Raw genomic sequence first — 25,125 nt, forward strand, 5'->3', positions numbered from 1 at the left:
GCTTCGTGAAATCGGGTGCTGGAGATACATGTAAACGCCATTCATGGGCCAAACTTTAGTTTTTTTCACGTCACTTTTTTTTTCAGGAGAACTTCAATTTCTTTTCTAAGATTAGTAAACCCAATAAACTATTATTGATGCTACTTACGTTATGATTATGGCAGAAGTCGATGCCTTTCAGGACTTGCCACATGCACCGCCGTACCACGTTGTCCTCTAGACCGTTGGGGTATCGCTCTAACTCATCCAGTATGGTATGATCTACAAACTCAAAGACGAGATACAGACGCTTCTTACGTCGGAAGACTTCAATCAGGTTGACAAGATTCTCGTGCCTCAGTTGCTATAAAATGTGAAAAATGAAAAATGGAAAATAAGCAAAAAAAAAAGTATGTATAAACCCTCCAATGAAAACATACAGTCACTGTCAAGTTGTTCTTGAAGTCAAAATCAATCAAGTGACTGTTTTCAATAGTTAAAGATATAGTCCATCATTTGTAATTTGTGCATTTTGTTCGTTTGAAGCAACAAAAGTGTTCAAAATCTAATGAAAGATACTGAACAATTAACCTGATGAAGTTTCAGCTCAGCTTCAGCTGTATATTTTGAGAAAAACAGCTTTCTAGGATCTCGATTTCAAATCAAAAGTTGCTGAATCATATTTTGAATTGGGCCTGAATTCAGCGTCCGAGACACGTTCTCACTGAGCTGATTGCAGCTATACGCGATGTCGCGCACTGATCCGACGAATTATAGCAACCGCGCGCACGTGTGCGTCGTGCCAATGCTTGCGCGCGCTTCGCCGAATAACAAAACGAACTACTCATTTAAATTTTCCTACGGTGCGTCTTAAGACGCACCGTTGGAAAGGCCTTCTTTCGTTGATTACTTCAAAATGACAGCTTGCCAGAAAGAATAATTTCACAGGGAGTTTAGTCCACTTACTATCTTTCAACCAAGTATGTTTTTCAACAATAATTAGGCCAGTTACTTTTCGGATTGCTGCAAATGATGGACTATAGCTTTAAGAACTTCTAGCAAGCAGGATTGACCAACTGGGACTGAAAGTAACTCGATACAAATATGCGTTGACTTGGGGTGAGTGTTAAAACAGCTGTGACCACAACTTGCCTGCTTTGTCTGTTGACACAGTTTGACTAGTCACAGTGCTTGCTTGACATTTGATCTGACTGCTGGTGACTAGCCTTTGTTAAATGTATAGTCGGGAAAGTGGAAGTGAATTTTGACTGTCTGTGACTGCTTAAATAGCAGGAGGGTTAAATTTGATTTAAATTTGTTTCATTTCAAGATGCATTCCTCTTGCTCTTTCCATGTTCCATCTTGAAAAATAGATTTCTCAATACTATTTTTCTAGCAATACAAAAGATATTTGCTTTTGCATGAGATATCAACCTAATGAACAATCCAGTCGTGTTTAAGTTACTGAATTATTAGGTTACACATTTTGAATTACTGTGGCCGCCAATAATTCCGTTCTGTCAGGGTGACTGGTTCTCGCCCCATACTCAATATCAACAGTGTATGGACTGGGAACCAACCCTTTTTTTGGAGGGTGCAGATGCCCAAAATATAAGAATGAGAGTGTTTTGGTTGGAAAAAAAAAAGACACAAATTGAACATTTATTAGGTGCAAAAAACAAACAAATTGAATATATCGAAGAACACAGGTAGAGCAACTTATAAAATATGTCCCTTTAAGCCAGAGTCCATCATTTGCAGCTATCCCAAAAGTAATTCTTGTTGAAAAACATACTTGGTTGAAAGATAGCAAGGGGACTAAACTTCCTGTGAAATTATTCTTTCTGGAAGCTGTCATTTTGAAGAAATTTACAAAAGAAAGTCTTTCCAACGGTGCTTCTTAAGACCCACCGTAGGAAATTTAAATTAGTAGTTCGTTTTGTTTTGCAGCAAAGCGCGCAAGCATTGGCACGACGCACAGGCACCGTGGTTGCTATAATTCGTCGGATCAGTGCCGACATCGCGTAGCTGCAATCGGCTCATTGAGAAAGTGTCACGGACGCTGAATTCAGGCCCAATTCAAAACATGATTCAGCAACTTTTGATTTGAAATCGAGATCCTGGAATGCTGTTTTTCTCGGAATATGCAGCTAAAGCTGCGCTGAAACTTCATCAGGTTAGTTGTTCAATACCCTTTTTTAGATTTTGAGCACGTTTGTTGCTTCAAACGAACAAAATGCACAAATTACCTATGATGATGAAAGGTATAGACCTTTCATACTAATTGGTTAATTTGCAATTACTGAGGTGGCGCCGTGCTCAATAGGCATGTCGTGCACGTTGAGGCACGCATGTACTGAAAACTCAAAGGTGAACTGAGTGCACATGGTGCCACTCAGTAATTGCTTCTAATTTTGTTCATCATGATCAATAGATAGATGCTGTTGGAGTATTTGACGCAATATTCCCCTTGTAATAAGGACTGACCACTGCCCATATAATTAACTTATTTACCACAACTTGATATTTCAATGTCTCCCCGATGTCTCAGCTCCTATTTAGAGGCAACATTTTACCGTCACAAATAGGCTAGATTGATTGCTCATGGTCCAATTAGTATGATAAGGTAAAACTGGGGTTAGAGGTCAGAAAGTCGGGGGAAATTGTGTGCACAAGTCTTTGGAAATGTCCCCCTAATGTATATTTTTTCGTTTATATTATTATTATAAGATGGAATTTTGCGTCGGGGTGATGTAAATCAAATGATTGGTTTTGCCCTTCACCGACGTTTTTAAACACTGTATACTCAGTGTGTTACCCCCCGAGTGAAAGTTGGAAAAAAATCACTCGGGTGGGACTCGAACCGATCCCGTTAGCTCGGTGGTCCAGTGGTAAGACATCTGCACTAGACAGCAGGAGGTCGTGGGTTCGAGTCCCACCCGAGTGATTTTTTTCCAACTTTCACTCAGGAGGTAACACACTGAGTATACAGTGTTTAATTGTCGGTGAAGGGCAAAACCAATAATTTGATATATTATTTTTTTTGGGGGGGGGGGTTTTGAATGTCTACAAAAACTTGGGTGGGGCCAGCACCCCTGAAAATGACAGCACAGCAGGTGCCATGATTTCACAGGATGCTTGAGACTATTATTAACTAACAGTCCAGTAAGGTATTCATAGTAATGTGGAGGTTTTGTTTTGTGATGTTTGCAAATGTTGTATATTTCCTTCAAGTATGAAATTCATTAAAATCATAACAAAACAAGTTTTTCAAAGTTGAGCGCAGAAATTGACTGGAGCAAGTTATGAACCTGCCTATGACTAGAGCCCATTGAACATGTTGAACAAAGACTCTTGCAAAACAATAAGGAGACTGCCAACATTCATGAACGGCTGGATAACGAGATCAGTTGGTAGAGCAACGGAACAGTAATCCGGAGGTCGCAGGTTCAAACCCTGCTCCAGTCAAGTTTTTTGTTCAACTTTTTTTTTTTTTATCTTTATAATACACGTAATAGCCAGTTTCCCTTTGCACTTTACTAGCAAACAATTTTGTCAAATTGGTGGGATCGCCTTTATGAACCTAAGCACGGTGTGAAAACTGTGATCATGCACCTGCTTGGTATAAACACTTCCAAAAGTGCAGAGTACAGAGTACAAAGCCGTGTCTTTAACACAATGCATTATGAATCTCCAGCATTCTACGCTCATCAAAGGGCAAGAAATGCCTATGAAATGGCCGCTAGTGTCGGAAAATATTGCCCATTAATCAAACGTCCTTCCTGAACGGGCCCATCAAACTCTGTCGGTGCTCTGACGGTCTGCACACAGGACCAAAGTTTACCGTGGTAATCTCTGCACATGCTCGGTGGACCCCTCTCTCGTCTGAATGCAAACACCGCGCACAATGTCTGTTGATATTAATTAGCCTTAACGACCTGATACCAGACACTTGGCCGTTAGGCGTCAACCTTTGACCTTGCCGTGCATTTCAGGTGGGATAGGTATGCGAGTAAATCAAAGCGAAGCTGATAAATCAACTTTTTTTAGGGTTAATTGTGCTGAAATTCACATATTAATCCACCATCCAATGTAGCGTTTTTGAGTCACTCTATAAATGTGGGGTCCGAAAGTGTGACATTTTTGTGTGTCCTTGTAACACTTGACCTGTGTAATTCGCCATGCAAGTATTATTAAAATTGACTTCAAACCATTTTTGGTTTGTTTGGCAGGCACATTGCTTTGGAGATACTGGTAGAAGGCATTTAAGAATGTGTCCAGAATCCCCCAACTTGTTCAATATCCTGAATCCATCAAAATCCTGCAGAATCCCCCAACTTCTTCAATATGGAGGTACCGGGGTAGGCCTATCCTGAATCCATCAAAATCCTGCAGAATCCCCCAACTTGTTCAATATGGAGGTATCCTGAATCCACCGAAATCCTCCAAAACAGATTTTGATGGATTCAGGTACATGTACTTTAGGGTTAAAATTAAACATTTTAATATGATAATCCTGAGAAGCGCCCCATTTATTTCCCAATCAGTGTACACAAATTTCAACCAGGCATGTATACATGCACTTCCTGACTAAAGCAAATGCAATTCCCAACAGACGCACGCAATTTAGGCTTGAGCATGTAAAACTTGATCGTGTGCTTCCAATATTTGAATATTAATTTGATCAAATCCAAGTTTGAATAATGGAGTACTTGGGTCATTCCATGCCAACTCAACAAATGGTGCACACCATCACCTCTTTGATTTTTTTCTTTTTTGGTGTACTGAAAGATACTTAGGAGAAATGCAAATTCTGAAAATTTGGGGTCTCTACGACTTTTCGTTCTTGCGCAACAGCATTTTGAAATTTGAGGTGGGCGGGGCAAAAAGTGCGTCGCGTCATGAAATTCAATGTTTAAAGGGCCATATATTTAAAACTACAATGTATACCCCCCAGACATTTCAAACTTGGTAATCTGGGCTATTTTTTGCTGTAGATTTTAAATATTTAAACAGAAAGAAAGTAGCTTGTTTCATTTTTAAGTTAGAGGGGCCCCAAAATGGCCCAAAACTCATCTGGACCAATGTTCGGGGGGGTGTAAGTCAAAAATTGAAAAAAAACTTTCACCAAATTTTTTGCCTGTAATAGCCCCCAATTGAAACTACTTTCATGTAAAATCTTACACTTATATTAACTTCATTGAATGAGATATAGCCCTTGCAAAAAGCAAATTGTTTATTTTTACGATAACTTGACCCCCCCAAAAACCAACGTCAGACATTCCGCACCAAATTTTGCTTCACATATGTTTGAGGTTGGTCCTTAGTGAAGTCCTCTGAAAAGTTTCATGTTGGTGTCTAAATGTCTTCAGTGGATAGCTGGGCTTTATAATGAGTCTATATCTTACGATGCTGGTTCCGTAACATACAAGTACACGTACATAGAATAACAGCAGTCGGTACATAAGGAATAAGTTGGGTATGAAACTTAGCTTACATTTGTACATGTAGACAGTTGATATAATTGTTTACAGTTTCACAGGTGAAATTATGCATTCCTTGTGATGTAGTTTTGATGAAGTTGAATGAGTTGCATGATGGTTGGCTCACTAAGTTTGTATTGCCTTCCACCGCTATGTAGAAGTTCTGGTGTTGGTACGCAACACAACACATCAACAAATGGAATGTTACATTTATCCTCTCTTTGTGGCCAATAGAGAGTATTTGTTGATTCCGTCCTGCAGAAGCGGACATACACATCCTCATGAAGTTGTGATACATCTTCTACAATAGCAATGTACCAAACATCATCATAGACCACACAAACATATTTTCCTGGGTTGAGGTCAGCTGCTACAATTGGTGCATGATGAGTTTCCTGCATGAACTAGGTTTCCCCTTATCCATAATGAAAACTAAGATCAATCAGGTTAAAACCATAGACCCTCTACTCAAACTGAATCACTTCTCTTTGGTTCAGGTTAGTGCTATACTATGCTGTGCAAGTGAGAACTGGTTAATTACTACATACATGACATGCATGCTGTGTGATGAGCACATGGAAAGAATAAGACTCTCAAGTCATTTAACCTAATTTGCATATAATGCACATGTAGGTCTGCAAGCAACTGTTTATTGCACAAGAAATGGGTAGTCTTGACCAAAGTATTTCAACAGTCGGGGGATTTTGTTGTGCTGTTCAGTAAAATACAAGTACATGTACATGTACATGTACATGTACATGTACATGTATGTTACGGAACCTGCAGCATCATAAGATATAGACTCTTTATAAGACATTTAGACACCAACATGAAACTTTTCAGAGGACTTCACTAAGGACCAACCTCAAACATATGTGAAGCAAAATTTGGTGCGGAATGTCTGACGTTGGTTTTTGGGGGGGTCAAGTTATCGTAAAAATAAACAATTTGCTTTTTGCAAGGGCTATATCTCATTCAATGAAGTTAATATAAGTGTAAGATTTTACATGAAAGTAGTTTCAATTGGGGGCTATTACAGGCAAAAAATTTGGTGAAATTTTTTTTTCAATTTTTGACTTACCCCCCCCCCCCCCCAACATTGGTCCAGATGAGTTTTGGGCCATTTTGGGGCCCCTCTAACTTAAAAATGAAACAAGCTACTTTCTTTCTGTTTAAATATTTGAAATCTACAGCAAAAAATAGCCCAGATTACCAAGTTTGAAATGTCTGGGGGGTATAGTTTAAAATATATGGCCCTTTAAACATTGAATTTCGTGACGCGACGCGCTTTTGGCCCCGCCCATCTCAAATTTCAAAATGCTGTTGCGCAAGAACGAAAAGTCGTAGAGACCCCAAATTTTCAGAATTTGCATTTCTCCTAAGTATCTTTCAGTACACCAAAAAAGAAAAAAATCAAAGAGGTGATGGTGTGCACCATTTGTTGAGTTGGCATGGAATGACCCACTTAATTACTTGAAAACGCACAACCTTGAACTTTGTGATTAGTACTGTGGAGGCTGCAGGCATAAATTATACATGTAATTTCCATACGAGGATTTAAATTTCCAAGCATCAATTTACAATGTTCAGCTGAACCATTCCTTCCTGCACGGCTAAAATTTTCTGAGCATTGAAGTACATTGTGCATGAGTGCTTTTAGAAATTGTGCAGAGAATATTTAATAAAACACAAAAATGTTGGGACATAATGATCTCATTCGTATTATCAATTTTGGCTGTCACATACATGTACATCCACTTAAAGTTTTGTGTTCATACATAAAGATGCTGGGAAAACCAAAAAAAAAATGCTGTTTTGTAGTCTGGTTCCCTGACCCTACTTCAGACGAAATGGAGCAATTTGTAGACGTCAGGGAATTGTCAGGTCAAGGATCCAGACTACATGTACCGATAGTTGGCTTGCACCCGTTCACCAATGTGTTTAACTGATTGCAAACAAAATGTGGACTAACTAAATTTGGTAAATTTGGGGCAGTATTTGAAAAAAAAATCATTTTTTCCCCAACTTTCGGCATATCATCGTTGGAAATTGATATAAAAATTCCACTTTTCTTAAAAATGACAGCACACCAAGTGCCTTGATTTCACAGGATGCGTGAGACTATTATTCACTTTCAGTCATGTAAAAGTATTTCATAATAATTGGGTAGTTCTGTTTTTTTATGCTTGCAAATGTTGTACACATCACCTTTATAAGTGTCACCACTTGTCACATTCAGATTTGGACCTTCCATGTAATTTTTATGAAACTATGCACCGGGTTAACTTGATTATCTACCTATTTTAGAAGTCCACTGCGGTGACAATTAAAGGGAATATACAACATTTGCAAACATCAAAAAATAAAACTACCAAATCATTTTGAAATACCTTGCTGGACTGTTAGTGAATGACAGTGTAAAGCATCCTGTAAAATCATGGCACCTGGTATACTGTAATTTTCAAGAAAAGTGGTATTTTTGTATCAATTTCCAATGCTGGTCGGCCGACCAGCATTGGAAAAAACTGGCTTTTTTTCAAATACTGGCCCCAGTTGATCATCGCACTTGCTTGCAATCGATTACACACCTATGAACGGGTACAAGCCAGCTAGACTGTTTCCCTGACCTTACAATTCCCTAATGTATGTAAACTGCTCTGTTTCTTCTTATATGGAGTCAGGGAACCAGACTACAGGAAAATGATTGTTTTTCTTGGTTTTTATAGCATTTTCGAACCCAAAACCTCAAAAAAGTCAGTGTAACTATATTTGCTATATATTTCCAACCCCCCAATTCTATCCATTTCTGAAAATTACAGCAAAAGCAAATGATGTATATTCCCTTTAACTCTTCAGTTCTTCTAAGAAAACAAAATTAAACATCTCTGTGGCGTATTAAATGGAACTGTTATTGAGGTTTTTCCAGGTGTTCTTAATCACAAGAATAAAAACATTCTTCTTGCACTTCTAAAGTAATTGCGAAAAGCTGGATCGAATTTTCACTCAAAAGAATTTACGTAGTGTAGAACATTAACACATTTCGCAAACTGTGTTAAAACCCACCGTCCAACAGTGATCCCAACTCGTGTTTAAATTCCCACTCAACTCAGCTCATAGTCTAATCAAAGCACTCCCAAAACCAATATTATCATTCTCATTCCAACAATCATCAACATGTGGTATGTCGGATTTTTACAGCACAAAAAAAACACTTGTACTCTGGACGAGCATAAGTACTGCCACTCTGGATAGGTGTGTGCGGACTTGCTGCTCGACCGTTCGGGGGGAGACGAAAGGCTTCAAATCTGGCGGTATCCTTCACGCTTGTATTGCTACGACAACAGAGTATCCGTGTTCGTTTTAAGGGTTATAATTGCCGGGACTAGGCAATCATGGGTCATTTGTCATCGACAGATGAAGTGTTGTGTAGATTTGCCGAGAGAGAGAGACAGAACGGGCTGAATTTCTGAGCAAATTTCAGTTCATTACTTCACATAATGAAATGCAGCGCTTCCAAAATATGTTTGCTTTGTTCACATTTTAAACTGATGCCTTCGGTTTTTAACCACCAATTTATTTTCACTTTATCACTTGTAAATGTTCAAATGTACTGCGTGGCTGTCGAGGTCTTGCTGCAGACTTTTTAGCCAATCCAAAACAATTCTGCAAGCGTAGGAAGTCACTGTCAGAAACATTTACTCTTGGCTCTGACGTTTTTAATTTATATTTTGTGGAGTTTGTGGCACATTTATGGTTTTTTTTTATTTAGGATTAATGGTTGTTCTAATTTATTCACTAAACACCATTTGCAAACATTCAAAAACGAAACCGGCAAAATGTTATGAAATAGCCTACTTAATTGTAAGTAAATAATAGTATCAAGCATTCTGTGAAATTTTAGCACCTGGTACCGGTGTCATGCCGAAAACTGTCCGCTGCCAAATAGTGTCCACTTTATGCTTTGCGGTCAGCTTTCAAGACATCATGTATGTCATGAATGAAATAGTTTTTCATCTAATTTTCCTTTTAAATTTGTTTCAACTGTAACTTTTTTTATTTGTTATTATTAAACTGATTGTAGAATTTGTTTTGAATTGATATTTCTGACATTTAAACTCGCATTCAGGTAAAATTTGTCTTTTTGTGTCAGGTCAAGCATGTACCGGTACATGTGTAGACTACATGTAGGTACGAAGCATGATAGTGGTCAATGTACGAATTATTCCTCTGGCTGTTAAATAACGTTTTTTCTCACATTGTTGAACATCGTTTTGTGTACAGTATTTGGCAATTGTAAGGTCAGGGAAACAGTCTAGCTGGCTTGTTCCTGTTCATACCGGGGTAGGGTGTGTAATTGATTGCAAACAAAATGCAGACTAACTAAATATGGTAAACTAGGGGCAGTATTTGAAAAAAAGCCAGTTTTTTTCAAACACCGGTTGGCCGACCAGCTTTGGAATTGATACAAATATACCACTTTTCTAGAAAAGGACAGCACACCAGGTGCCATGATTTTACAGGATGCGTTAGACTACCATTCACTAACAGTCCAGTAAGGTTTTTCATACTAATTCGGTAGTTTTGTTTTTTGTTGACTGCAAATGTTGTATATTCCCTTTAAGTATAGAAGTTCAACTTAATTTTCAAGCACAAATTCAGAAAAGTATGGTACTTTCATTCCATTAAGTAATTAGTCTTCTTTGTTTTTCAGTATATTTGCAATACAGCAGCTCAGGACTTTTATGCGTTACCTTCACACAAGGCACTTCCAAAAATATGAATTACAAGCGATAAAAAAATCAACAGCGGCCCTCCGTTGTGCTATTTTCCATTTACCCTCTGAAAATAACTGGCTGAGTTTGACAGGACAAGGCAGGCATTGCACAGACCAGACAGAACGCCAACGGAACACGATACATCAAGTAATCGGATTCCGCGACACAATTGTTGGGAATTGAAAGCATAATATGGGTTCTGGTCTGGAGGGTGTCGGAGCCGATGGTATAAAGGTGACATTGATACGCGAGTCTGCAACGGATGATTGAACTGTGTCTTGCAGTCAGCCTGGCATGACTTGTGAGCATGATAAATCACAATGGTCATTAAATTTGTGTAAGATAACAAAGCTGATGAATGTTGACAATGGAACACCTTTTGGACGAGGCCTGACATCTTGCTATCATCATTTGTATTGATAGTTGCTCTTCTCTCTCTTTGTATACACAACAAATAAAAAGCAGCAATAATTCTGCTCATTATGGAGAACCATAAAGGCTGGTTGTCAGCCGGTCGCACCATAAGGAACGACCAATGCTGATGATCGCTGGATGCTACGCCCTTTTTTGGCAGTTTATAGTCGTCGCTCGACGTTTGTAGACGCATCATACGCTCAAAATTCAACTGTGAAGTGTGATGATCAGGCATTGCTACTGCTGAATAAAGTAAAATCCACACTCATTGGAGGGGTCATAATTTGAATCTGATCGTCTTACGATGACTTCATATCTAGACCTTGGCTTTGGGGAATTTTGTTAGATGCATTTTGATACCCCGTTTGCCACCAAAGACTGTAAATCATCCAAGATTGACAACGGTTTATGAAAAATGATGCAGTTTGAAAAGTTGCAAATTAAAAGATTACGTGAGAAGAACTTGCTAAGCGCAATCACACATGCCCGTAATTGGCCCCTATCGTATCAACTGCACAGTGCCCGAACAAAGCGCGGGTAATTCAATTCGCGTGCTCCCATGCATACAAGCACTGTGCGATCGATACTCCCTGCCGTTCGTTTCAGGCAGTGTAACATTGCACGCAGCAATTTCCACTTGCGTACTCTTTCAATTTGCAACTTTTCAAACTGCATCATTTTTCATAAACCGTTGTCAGTGTTGGACGATTTACAGTCTTTGGTAGCAAACGGGGTATCAAAATGTAGCTAACAACATTCCCCAAAGGTCTACATGTATATAAATGACGTCTTCATAAGACGATCAGATTCAAAATTATGACCCTCTCCAATGAGTGTGGACTTTCTTCTTTCTTTTTTTTAGGTGTTTATGACCATTTGTCACTTTGGCGGTTGTTGTTTGATGTTCAGTTTTATCAACATCTCAAACCATGTAAAAAATAAATACATAAAAAAAAAACGATAAATATAAATAAATGACACAAGTAATAATAAAAAATAATAATATCAGAGTCTTATATAGTGCACGTATAGATATACCAACAATTAGGTACTCAAGGCGCTAATTAATATGAATTTAATCATAAAGACATGTCGATTTCTGTTGCTTTGCTCTTCAGTGTTCAGCCTCAGGTAGAAAATTGCTTTCACAGATTCCTGACAGGAATCATTTGAAAAAGAAAAAATTCCAACGATTTCCGTTTCTGTAATCAGCCTGCTAAATAGCAAAATACCCAGAAATTGCTTTACAAAAACATGGTCGTCTAGACATTTTGTCCATTAGTCTGTGCCGTATTTGCATATTCATTTTTCTTAAGGATCAAGCAATCCTATTGGCTCAATGATGAAAAATGAGGTCAGCAGCCACGTCAAATTTCCATTATTTGAACTCTGAAGCGACGTCGCCAGCGTCCTTCGGCGACCAGTTGCTGGTGCTTCAGCGACAACTACAAACTACGTGTAAGTTGATGGCGAGTCAATTTTTCAGTCGCACGACTATTGCAAGACCGACTAGAAACTGGCATTAAGACAAAAAAACAGCGCGGCAACATTGGATGAACAAGTATTCATGCAATGCAATATCCACAGATCCCCAATTAATTGCAGGCCAACAATTCTTTTTTAATGAGAAAATTCTTATTGTCAGGGAGACGCTCAATGATTTACAATTTCTGGTACAATGAGTGAGTGACAGAGCGCAAATTGCAGTCACTCTGGATTCCAGTATCTTTAATTGGCTGCCTCATCTTCCTGTGATCCCTGCCAATTTTCAACGATCTTATAGCACTTTTTAAAGGCATTGCCACTGTATGCTTCACGCTCTAGTGACGACAACATGATTTCTTTTTAAGTTCAGAACAAATCAATCATGCGTAATTCGTAGCATTATAAACCAAGGCTTACACAACGTGTCCCTTCAATCGAGTTCTCACGTGTGGTCACAACGCACCATACCGGTAGATCTAAGAATCATACATCGTCACCGTTCTCACAGATGTGGATTTTGAAGAAAAAGCATTTTCGAGATAATTGCAAAAGAAGTTTCTCATATTTTAAAACTGCCAAAAAATACCACTTTGCAACAACTTTGTGCAGCAAGGAAAGTATCACACGATTCTACGAGAGCTAAAGTTTTACATGAACCCGGTAATAAGACTTAAAGAGGTTGTGGAATGCTCGAAGACATTTCCGTCATTTTTCGGGTATATGTAGCCAAAGGTGTGATGAAATAAAAACGACTATTGTGTCTGTCATGAAATGAGTACAAAAGGTACTTTTGAGAGCTGTTTTTCAGGTCCTGTTTCGACCCGAACGTGCAATTTGTGTAAAAGTTGTCGTTGGGGGCAGCAAACAAAACATAGTAAATTGTGACGTAATAAACAGGACTCCCGATGCAGCGTAGTATAAACGAGTCCTGTTTATTACGTCAGAAATCAGCTGCCTCATTACTTTGACACAACCCAACCTGCCTCGGTCCCCTGGTTGGATTTAGGTTTCGTTGGGGACCTTATGTGCGGTCAGTCCCTGGCAAGCCGCTGCAACAGTAGAATGAATGAATGAACAAAATGTCTTGGGAACTTTGCCACTCCTACCCAAGAAAGTTGAGAATACCTTGGTTGGGCAATATTCAAGGTACTGCACGCCGGAGGTATGCTTTTACTTTTAATTTTAAGGTCTGAGTGCCAAAATTCCAAAGATTGGATTTGATTCATCTTTTTGACTGCTCCCTCTACTGCCACGCTAAGGATCACACCAAAAGATTCTGGTACCCGCCACGGCTGAAAATAGACGTGGCCAAAAACAAAACGGGCAGGATCCAAAATTTTCCAAAGTTTACCAAATGCATTTTGTCCAAACTCCAGATAAGCTCCCAGGTATTTTCAAGCATAAAATAAAAGTACTTGCAGTTACAAAATATCTACAATGTTTCTTAAAAAAATTGAAAATTTTGAGTTCATATATATACTTGCTTTAATTTTTTTTTAAAGTTCATTTTGTGCCTCAATATATTTGGGTTTCTAGCTTTGGAGATTTCGGCTCATCACGAGACAATGTTTTCTACAAAAATATCAAACTGTATGATATGAAGCAATTGAACGAATTTTTTTTTACATCACTTGGTCGGAACAAAAGACCTCAATTGTTCCAAAAGTCGAAACAGAGATGAAGCAAAGCTCTTGGGTGTTTCCAGGCATAAAATAAAATTACTTGCAGAACAAAATATCTGCAATGCTTCTTAAAAAAATCGAAGCAAGTGAGCGAATTTTTTTTTTTTATCATTTGGTCGGAACAAAAGGCCTCTATTGTTTCAAAAGTCGAAACGGAGTTGAAGCCAAGCTTTGAGAAAGGGCCATCATGTTTATTTTAAGCCGTGGCAGCTACCTGAGCTAAGATTTTTTCAGAATGGTCAGAATCTTTTGCTCTAGGATCATTCTGGGGAGTCTATGGCCAAGACTTCAACCTTCCTCCAACTCCCCGGCCCGTAACATCCACACCTCCCCTTCACCAAACTGCCAATTTCTCCATACCTTGAGCATCCGGACCTCTCGTAGCGCAATCTTCTTGACCATCTTGTCGTCCTCCGACTCGATGAATTTCTTGATGGCCACCGTCTGATTGGTCTCTTTGTGCCGACACTTCATGACCATGCCGTAGCTCCCCTCGCCGACCAGCCCGAGGTTCTCATACTTCTCCATGGCCGTCAGGGTCCTCATGAGCGCACACCGGCCAAGATATCACTGATAGACAAACATAAACAAAAACAACGCAAGTGTAGTAACTGTAGCTCTGCAATGCCTGCACCCAATTTCATCAAACTCTTCGTAACTTAAGATGCATCGCAGCGATGCGACGCGTCGTATCTCTACGATGCGTCGCAGCTGCGACACGTCCTGCGATCCGTTTCACAAAACACGTCGTAGGTAAGACGCGTCGTAGGTGTATTTATAGCACAACTCGGTGACTGTTTCATGTATTTTGTCAGCGTACAGTAAATAGTCGTCTGATATTCAACAAAGAGTCGTCGGATCTCAGCTCAAAATTTGTTAAAACGTAAAACAAAATGGCGGCCGTGCGATGCAATTTTGAAGGAAAACAAGCTCTCATTGGACTGTATAGCTACTTTGAAATTTCAACTCTATTATTCTGGTCTAATTCATAATTATTCAATGAATTTTCCATTTACAACTTTACACACATTGCCTCGGTATTATAATCTCGTTAATGTAATGTTTATGGCATAAAACTGGCTTAGAAATTACTCTTCTTATTTTGCGATGACCACTAGACACGTCGTAACTTGCGACGTGTTTTAAGGCGTTGTCAAGGAACTTACGACGCATTCAACACATCGCAACTTTCGTGAAATGGAAGATACGACGCGTCGCGAGTTGCGCGACGTGTTACACGTCGTAACTGGAGTTGCGACGCGTCGCAGCGCTTCGTGAAATCGGGTGCAGTTTAAAGGCCTTATGATATTTTGCAAACAATGTCCCATATTATTTACAAACTTCCATTCTCAATGTCCCGTACTTTTGGGGTCAATTGGTAGGGGACGAGAGGGGGGGATATCATATCATTTGTCCCCCTCCCCCCATACTTTTTTGTCCCCGAATAAAATTTGTAGCCTACATAATGATTCTATAGCTTAGAATAAGGGAATAAATGTGTGCTCCGGAGGTTTTTATCACTCTGTTTAATACCACTTAGAGTCTGGGTGCTGATAATTACCCGAGCCGGAGGCGAGGGTAATTATCAGCACCCAGACTCTAAGTGGTATTAAACAGAGTGATAAATACCGACGGAGTACATATTTATTCCCATTCATAAATACCTTTTCGGTAAAAAAAAATCATATAATTCGTTCAAAACATCCCGATTTTGTTCAACAAATTCACTTTATGCTTTTTGAATCATCCCTCCTGCAAAATAATGGAGTGTTCAGCTGGCGAGTAAGATGAAAACAACCCTTTTATGGAGATTGACGCGCGCGTATCGTGTTCTATGCGATGTCGCGCAGAACGCACCTGGCGCGTTGCATTTTGAATTTAGAACTATAAAATTCTAACTCCCTGGTAGTGTTGCGCATGCCTACGTGAGGATTGTGAACGTTCAACCAATGAAACGATAAGAGGCACTGGATTTTTAGGAGTCCACATTTTATTGTGACACTGGAAAAGTGTTTAAGACCAGCTAGCCATGTCTTTATCATCCGTTTAATACCGGCCACGTGACGGGCTCTCGACCAATAGGAATGGCTAAATTGTCTGAGGTATTTATGAATAGCTAATTCAATGGCTCCAAACTCAAAAACCGATGTTTAAAAGATGATCTTTTGCTCGCATGGTCAGAAATTATGTCAGATCGCACCACAGAGCATCTAGAGTTTCCGGGGTCCTTGAGCAGGCCCCGGACCCCAGGCCGTTAGGGCTTCGCGCTCACATCACTGCTGGTCAAGGTATGTCCCCCCCCCCCCTCCACTTTTCAGAAGCGATTGACGCCCTTGCCCGTATTATTTATAAATTAGTTGTTTTCTCAAAAATAAAAAAATGTGCATGCCTTCATAGCAAGAGATGACAGAGTGAAAGTTGCAATTATATGTACAATACATCTGAACATTCTCACGTTGATTTTTAAAAACAGTCTGAAAATTGAAATTCTCAGAAAAGAATACCAATTACACAGCGAAATCCAGGCATTCCGTGTACTGCTCAAGTGCCTGCATGAATTATGACTCGACAGATTCATGCATTATTTTACAGAGGCTGCCTGCTAGCTGTTCTCAAATTCATTTTCAATTTAGCACTTCAAGGTCGAAAGCAAGACAAGCATGAAAGGGTGACGGCAAGGGTATGTGAAAGAAAACGGATGAAAAGCAATTTACATACATACACGTACCGTACATCATGTATTGTATGTACAATGCCTGCATGTACTTAAGGAATGAATGTAATTTTACTGTACAGACGACACAGCTGAATATATGACTTTTAACGTGAACGTTGCTCAACCAGAATCAATTTGTATTTAAACAAAAAGGCTACTTTTATATTTTGGATGTGTTCAACCCCTCTGAAAATAAAATTTTACTTTGGGTTTCTTTTGCATCCATAGTGCATTAAAGATGCACCTGAATTAATGTTGGGCCGAAAATAATTCAAAATTTGTAGAGTGCATATTGTGTAATTAATGACTAAACATGGGTTGATTAGTTTGGTTCAATGTCTCGGTCCAAAGGGAATAACCTTTAGATCACTAGAAAAATAGCAATTTCAAACAAAATCTAATTTTCGGATGAAACTTGGACAAAGCACAGGGAGTGTACGTGTGTATGTCAAGTCCATTCTGTTTTTGTAGTTTAATTAACCGGGAAGTTCTGAAGAAAAATTCAATTGCTATTTTTTTGGGCAATGAAATCTCATTCAGGTTTGAATGGGACATTGAAACCAAAAATATCGCAGTATATAGCATTGTTCAGTATAGTGGCATGCCACTGTGTACATAAATGCATTCATATTTATAGTATCATAAGCCTTAAATAATTTTCCTGGCCAAATTTGCAAAATAAAGAAATTACCCGACCTACATCCTATTGTGATCGGACGCAGATGGCAAATGTCATTGTTTTTTTTCTTAGAAGCAGTATGACTGCAGGCAGGTGGGTGTCGGTGATTTTCAACTTAATTTCCTGTCAACTCTAAAATTAATACCGAGCCTGCTGCAAAATCAATAGGCTGCAGGTGTGTACTGATCGGTACTCGGTACACTGTGCAACATACACATCACGACGTGGTGTATTTTGGAGAGATTTCTGTTTCAATTATTAAATGACAGACAACTCTATCATGTCTGCGACAAACAGAATCATTAGTTTGGTTACAGCCAACATTAGTCTGTTCATAACATTGCGGTAGCCGCCGTAACATCCGATTCCAATCAACCCACCGATCCCGGAAAGCTGAGAGTGGTTGAGTGGTAAGATGTCTGCTGTGGAAAGCAAGAGGTCGTGGGTTCGAGTCCCACCTGAGTGATTTTTTTTCTCAGTTTCACTCGGGGTGTTACACCGAATATACGGTGTTTCTTAATACATCGGTGAATGGCAAAAACCTAAATTGAACATTAGTATAGTCTGTATGTCTGGACTTTATTGCTACATAAATTAAAATGAGCATATTGTGTATTGTGCATGAGAACATGTGTACTATTCCGACTGCTAAATATTTTTGTAAGGTGTTAAAATAAAAACAAACCAGCACCACTCCTACATGTACACAGATGATAGACAAATATGGACAACTGAAGAAAAAAATTAATGTGAGCTTAAAGCTATAGTCCATCATTTGCAGCTATTCGAAAAGTAACTGGCGTAATTATTGTTAATAAACATACTTGGTTGAAAGATAGTAAGGGGACTAAACTCCCTGTGAAATTATTCTTTCTGGCAAGCTGTCATTTTGAAGTAATCAACGAAAGAAGGCCTTTCCAACGGTGCTTCTTAAGACGCACTGTAGGAAATCTAAATTAGTAAACCAGTTCGTTTTGTTATTCAGCGAAGCGCGCGCAAGCATTGGCACGACGCACACGCTAGCGCGGTTGCTATAATTCATCGGATCAGTGCGCGACACCGCGTAGCTGCATCAGCTCAGTGAGAACAGGTCTCGGACGCTGAATTCAAGCCCAATTCAAAACATGATTCAGCAACTTTTGATTTGAAATTGAGATCCTAGAATGCTGTTTTTCTCGGAATATACAGCTGAAGCTGAGCTGAAACTTCATCAGGTTAGTTATTCAGTACCCTTCTTTAGATTTTGAGCACTTTTGTTGCTTCAAACGAACAAAATGCACAAATTACAAATGATGGACTATATCTTTAAGTTCACCTTTGCAATCGTAAACTCCCCTTACAAAAGTCTTGGGTGAGGCATTTGTTTAGAAAATTGACTCATCTTTTACAGTTTCTACAATCTCAATTGTCAAACCAGTGTCTGACATACGGAAATATTGTTTTGTTTTTTTTGAGGGGGGAGGGACGGTTTGGGGTGGGGGGGGGGGGTGTTATGGAGGTTCTAGGGGCGAGTACCAAATGGTTGAAAGTTGGTTTTCAGAGGAAACTGGGTTGACAAAATTTATTGGGGAGAAAAAGTGGGGCAATCATTTCAAGAGACAAAAATAGAATACAAGTCAAGATTTACTGATGGAGTTAAGATTTTAGCAGGAGGCGTCAGTTTCACTTTCAGAGAAGAAGATACAAGACACTTTAAGAAAAAGACTTGGGAGGCGTAAACATACCGGTACCTAGGAAAAAGAACACCGTAAGTGGCTACATTATGATATATATTGTAAATTCTTCTACAAGCATGACAAGAGCCACAATGTTCAATGATTTATAAGTAACGGGACTTGAATGTGGCACAGGGTCATGTGGTTTCATATTTCTACATTGGGGAGAAGGTATGCCATGTCTATAAATAACCAAAATGCGCCTATAATGTACCACAAACATGTCAAATGGATTTTCAAACTACTGACCAGACAACCGAATGTTGTCAGTTGAAAATTGACGTCACACAAGTGCTATAAAAGTGAAATGTGTACATGTACATTTATGTATGTGAAATTCACATACATGTATCAAGAAAAAAGTCAATTCAATTATTTTGTTATTTCACTGTGATTTCAAAGAAGTTGTGAGCATTCTTTGAATAGCAGATAAGCAAGTACATGAACTGCAAAAACTCTACTTTTTTAAAGGGAATGTACAACATTTGCTTTTGCTGCAGTTTTCAGAAATAAATGAATTTGGAGGATAAGTATGTTATAGCAAATATTGTTCAACTGACTTGTTTCATGTTTTGGGTTCGTAGATGCTGGAAAAACATGGAAAACCAATCATGTTCTTGTAGTATGGTTCCCTGACCCCACTTAAGATGAAACAGAGCAATTTGTAGACTTTGGGGAATTGTAAGGTAAAAGAATCAATCCATAGCAGGCTTGTACCACTTCACAGGTGTGTAATCAATTGCAAAGAAAATGCGGAATAGCTAAATATGAAAAACTAGGAGCAGTTTTTGGAAAAAGCCAGTTTTTTCCCAACGCTGGTCGGCCGACCAGCGTTGGAAAAATACAGATTTTCTTGAAAATGTCAGCACATCAGGAGCCACAATTTTACACGATGCTTTAGACTGTCATTCCCTAACAATTCAGTAAGGTATTTCCCTTTAATATTGAAGTATTGTTTTATAAATACTCACCACGGTACAATGCAACTAGTTCATGTAAATGTTGATCCACACATACAGTTGAGTAGTCTCCACGTTCAGCCGGTTGATTCCAACCTTGGATTACGACCTTGTATTTCTGCAATGTCGTATACTATTTCAGTCCAGTTCATCAAATTTGCACAAGTCACAAAAGTTTCAAAGAGTTCTAAAATGTCGATCAGCTTCCGCAAAACCGGCTAACTTTTGGCCACAAATGCTGCACATGTTGAACTGGCATGACAGGCAACGTTGAACATTCTGTAGTATTCAAAAAGAAAAAGTGAATTATTAAACGGAAAGATTTCCATATAAGAAGTTCACTCAACACTCTGTGTACAAACCCTATGAGAGTGGACTGAAAAATTCTAAGTGTTTTCTAAGAAAATGCTTGTATTTTCTCACTGCTCAAATTGAGTTTGATGACATGAAATTGCTATCTGGGGGCTTGTTAGTCAATACAGAGGAAAATTAGTGAACTTCGCATATGGTAATCTTGCCATGCAAATTAACACTGCGAATCTACAGTATATGGATTCATATCCCAAAGCAGTTGAAGCGCTCAATAAGCATAAGAATTAAGATGCATTTTTAAAAAAATTTTTTTTAGTTTTCCAATACTTTCTTACTTTTATAGTTAGGCAGTGGATATTTTGCCGGTGCCAGCTTTCTTTTAGTAAAGCGACATTCTAATTCAGCCAGCACGGCACTGAACATGCGCAGTGACTGCTTTTTGGGACTTCAAAATTTTTACCATGACAAATCTAAGTCTGGTTCTGCGCCAACATTGTCATTGTGACTTCATATTCACGAGATGGGAATCAGACCATTTACAATTTCAGACTTTATTTCCCTTTAAAAAAAAATCCTCCAGAGCCACGAATCAGAAAAAGAAAATGTAATACTCTGCAATTATATAGAGTCAGTTTCAAATAATAAAAGAAGAATAATCATCTTTTGTGGGGTGGAACTTCTAAAATGTTGAATGGGCGCGACAGCAACTCGAACCCAGATCCGTCACTTACGAGTAAGGCGCGCTATCCGCTAACATTTGGGGGTGACCGAACGACGCCATCTTGCCCGACTGTATTTTCATTTGGGCAATTCCACACCAAAGTGGACATGACACCAAAAAATTCAAATACATGTGACTTAAACAAATTTGGCATCAAATGAAAGCTAAAAGTCTATATTTTCAAGATTTGAAGTCAGAATTTTATTTTTTATACATTTCGGTACCAAAAAATAGGATTATGTAATAATCCTGTTTTAATCCTAAAAATGTGATAAATAGTGATATGAAAGTATTCTACCAAAACACACACAAAAATATGTACTAATGCCTTCAGTTTCTATCATGAGAAAGTATTGGTCTTGAAAAACCGACTAAAACTTGTTTTTAACATTTTGCGTAATTTGCTTCGCTTCAGTGACTTCTAATATTTCAGCCTTCGAAAATGTCCTTCCGTTACCGAAAAAATACATATTTTTAATTTATTTTTAAAACTTGCAGTATGAATGCATTGAAAGTTATTGTGCAAAGCAAGTTTAGGTAGGCCTTCAATATGACATTATAACTGACACTGCTGTACTTCTCGTTTTTTAATTACAATTAATTAAATCACGTCCTTCCGTTACCAAATTGGTAACGGAAGGACGGTAACGGAAGGACAAATCGTATTTTATCAAATGTTACAACATTTGCGCTCATGTTTGAAAAATGAAAATCACTGCAAATACATGCATGTATAATGAGCATTGAAAGGACATTCATGTGACCCACCTTCACAAAGGCGGGATAAGCAGGGCAAGGTGTTTATTACAAAGGAAGGCACAGGCATGTACAACATGTACAATGTACATGTACATATATGCTGATGTACCAGTACTTGTACATGTATGGAGTTGTTGCAGAAAATCAAATCATAAAGTTGCTGCCATCAGCATTCATGGACAATAAAGAAAGATATGAATTCTGTGAAGCCATTCCAGAAGCAAATTAAGTCAAAAATGAGATGGCAGAAAGTACCGGTACTTTGGGGCACTTTCATTCAATTTACTTGTGTAAGACATGTGAGGTGCAATCTTTGACAAATTATGCCCAAGTTAACAATTGCAGTTTGGATGTTTACAAATTAATTGTTACTACTCCAAATCATTGTAATTTGATTTCAAACATTGATTTTAGAGTTCAATTAAAAGCAACACCTAACTGAAGCCATCAGTTCTACCGGTAGATGTTTTTACCTTAAATGTACATGTAGGCTGGTCGCCCCCCCCCCCCCCTTTAGGTAAACCACTGAACCTACCGGTATTATTATTAAAAGTAGTTGGTGAACATGTAACCAATATACTCAAGTGCTCAAAACTGTGTATTTAAACTTTTAAGGATTGAGGTGATGGGTTTGAAGTCCATTTCTGTAGTTGTCTTGTGTTCGTGAATTATGTGTTTTGGGTAGTTTTCGTTTTTCTTTTGTTATCATTAATTAGCAGGCTTCTATCTTTATCTCAATAGTTTCTTGGGTATAATTATTTATGCCAGGTCTGCATATTGTTGATTTCACATTCAGTTACACATTTCAGCCATTTGTTTCACTTGTATAATTAGTGTAAATTCACATTTTGTTCATGCTATAATTGAGTAAACCTTTTGTCCTTCCGTTACCGTCCTTCCGTTACCAAATCATAATCTGCTTAAAACGTTGTAATTATATTACCGAAACACTTAAAGTCAAATGAAAGGCGGTATAGTATAGATAAAGCTTCAGGGATTCCATTTCTTACCTTTAAAATATAATTGCCCCATAAAATTCACAGAGTTTACGCAAAACGCGAGTAAGTTGGAAAACCCTTGTCCGTTTTACCGTCCTTCCGTTACCGACCTCATTAATATTCATAATTCATAAACGGGAGGCATTCATGCCCCCCAAAAGTGTGGAAAATGAAAGTAGCATTATAGCAATACAATTGTGACATTTGTTTGCTGTAACTATGAACAGTGTCTGTGATACACACATTTGAAATTTTGTTTAATGAGTGAAAACGTCCTTCCGTTACCGTGGAATTGCCCATTTGCCACGAAGCGCGGCCATTGCGTGTAGGCCTACATAGTACAAATCCCCTGGTGTACGTGCGTCACACACAAGGAACTGTGTGCGTCAACCAGCGATTATGATAATAAGTAGACTGGATCACGTTTGTAAACACATGTGCATTTCAAACGATAATAGGGGAGTCGGGAACTAGCGCAGCTTTTATGGCGGGTACCAGTTCAAGCTGGTTCCCGATTCCCTTTTACAGTTCGAAATGCACATGTATGTGTTTACAAACGTGACTCATTATCATAATCGATGCATCGCGCGCGCTCGGTAACGGAATCGCACTTGGGATACGGGGACCATCGAATGTACGCTGGGCATGTAGAAGAAATCGCGTTGTTCAAACATTAAACACGATCGGAAATTTAACGTGTTCAAGATCGCGAGGGGAGCTCTCCGAAATGAACGGAAAATTTCACTTTTTTTCCGGATCGTAAGTAAACTTCAGTACAACCATCTTAATTATCGATGTCTACTTGTACCTCAGGTGACATATCTAGTAATTTGGAGGCCGTTTTGAAGGTGAAATCTGATGTTTTTTGTTGGAAAATGTTGGTTTTCGGGACAGTGACAGGATGATGTTGTCCAGGTCGCGGTATTAGCTTGGACCCCACTATCGCCAGACCATGTCCAAAATGTTAAAAAAGGCGATAAGTTGGGTCCAAGTTACTCGGACTATGACAGGGTAGGGCCTAAATGAATAGGCCTACATTAAATTTTAAATTTCATTTCATACAAATATTTACTCCTTGAAATGCATGAAATGGTTGCAACAATAATCCCCATATGGGAAAGAATGTAGTATCCAGACGCCACTTCTTTGGTTGTGTACAAGTCTATGGGAGAGTCGAGTGCATTTTATTTTCTAAAATAAATTGGATTGTTTCTCATTCCCAGACTCATGTCTTTTCAACATTCTAAATTCTTACAATGACTGACCTTCATTTTAAAAAAGTGGCTTCAGGATTCAACATTCTTTCAAAAGTAACTTTACTGCACACACAAGCCATGCTTCAACATGTTGAATATGCTGTCAAGTGTCATGTCTTGGACAGATTTCACACTTTCAGATTCAAACTTGCACTTACTTAATAATAGTTAATTTGAACTTGTTTCACAAAACTTACAAGTTTAAAAACAGTTCAATTGTTTGGCAAAAGCAACATTTTCCGAATCAGGCAGTGCTTTCAGAAATTTGTATATCACTCTCATAAGTAATCATACAACAAACTGACAACATCAGACAACTCCAACGCAACCACAAATCACATTTTTAACGACTAAATAATCACTTGACAACGTATCCCGTCAGCACAGCACGGATAACCGGTAGGCCTACGGTCAGTGTGTGTCCCACGGTACCGGCCACGGCAAAACTTTGCTTCACTTACCGTCAAAATCTAACCACCAAAAAGTCCCAAATTGATCAGCTTCCCTGCACTCAAAAGCATCTAAACTTCACCTAGACAACTCCTTTAGATCTCAGCCACACCATGCTTGTAATGTGGGGGTTCATGCTTCTAAATAAATTTGCTTTTTCGTCGGCAGTAAAATGGGCAATCTGCAGGACTTTTGTTGACTCAAAATCGCCATACAAAACTGCACGTACAACGTGTAGTGCGATTTTTCGTATTCATTTGTGCAGTGCGTGTGCGTACGTACAATGTACATGCGTGGTTGAATTATTCATTGGTCTCATTACGCAGTTGCTAAGGGCAACGTATGTCAATAAGTGGCATACGAAGTGTGAAGACAACTTTTGTCTCTAGACAAAAGTTGTCAAAAATCTTCCAGAATTCACATATAATTTTTGAAAAACACTATTAATTTGTCAATCAGTTATTTGCTCGCTTGAAAATGTTTCGTGGCATCTGTTTCTTGGATTGGTTCGAGAGGAATTTCGTCCTGGAAATGGGGCCCTCCAAAAGTGGCATGTATCAATGAAGGATCTTTTCATTCACGCATGAGTGGTACTTGGAGGCAACCATAACGGTGGCGTTCGATCCCTGGTTTGGTCTGTTTACATGCAAATAAAATGACAATAAACACGGCAAACAAAAGGGGGAAGATAATCGCGTCCAAATGTGGGATAAACACTCGACGCCCCATACGGCACACTTGG

General features: G+C 38.8%; 1 protein-coding gene and 1 non-coding gene across 3 annotated transcripts in view; one reads left to right on the forward strand and one right to left on the reverse strand.

Moving 5' to 3' along the window:
- LOC119731167 (cyclin-dependent kinase-like 4) overlaps nt 1-24,646 on the reverse strand; it is a 41,483-nt gene extending 16,837 nt beyond the window's left edge. Inside the window, exons 1-4 of one of the 2 annotated variants that reach the window (XM_038204222.1) lie at nt 24,395-24,646; nt 19,900-20,166; nt 14,179-14,388; nt 149-343 (exon numbers count right to left, since the gene is read on the reverse strand). In XM_038204222.1, the coding sequence (XP_038060150.1) occupies nt 149-343; nt 14,179-14,364 (381 nt within the window). In that variant the 5' untranslated portion in view covers nt 14,365-14,388; nt 19,900-20,166; nt 24,395-24,646. The remainder of the gene's footprint in view (nt 1-148; nt 344-14,178; nt 14,389-19,899; nt 20,167-24,394) is intronic. The other variant, XM_038204221.1, reaches the window with a different exon arrangement.
- Trnal-uag lies at nt 2,854-2,926 on the forward strand. Its single transcript has one exon. It is a non-coding gene; the product is annotated as a tRNA-Leu (tRNA).
- Nucleotides 24,647-25,125: the final 479 nt, after the last annotated feature.

This window comes from Patiria miniata, unplaced genomic scaffold (assembly GCF_015706575.1).
Source record: "Patiria miniata isolate m_02_andy unplaced genomic scaffold, ASM1570657v1 HiC_scaffold_23, whole genome shotgun sequence".
NCBI classification, from domain to species: Eukaryota; Metazoa; Echinodermata; class Asteroidea; order Valvatida; family Asterinidae; genus Patiria; species Patiria miniata.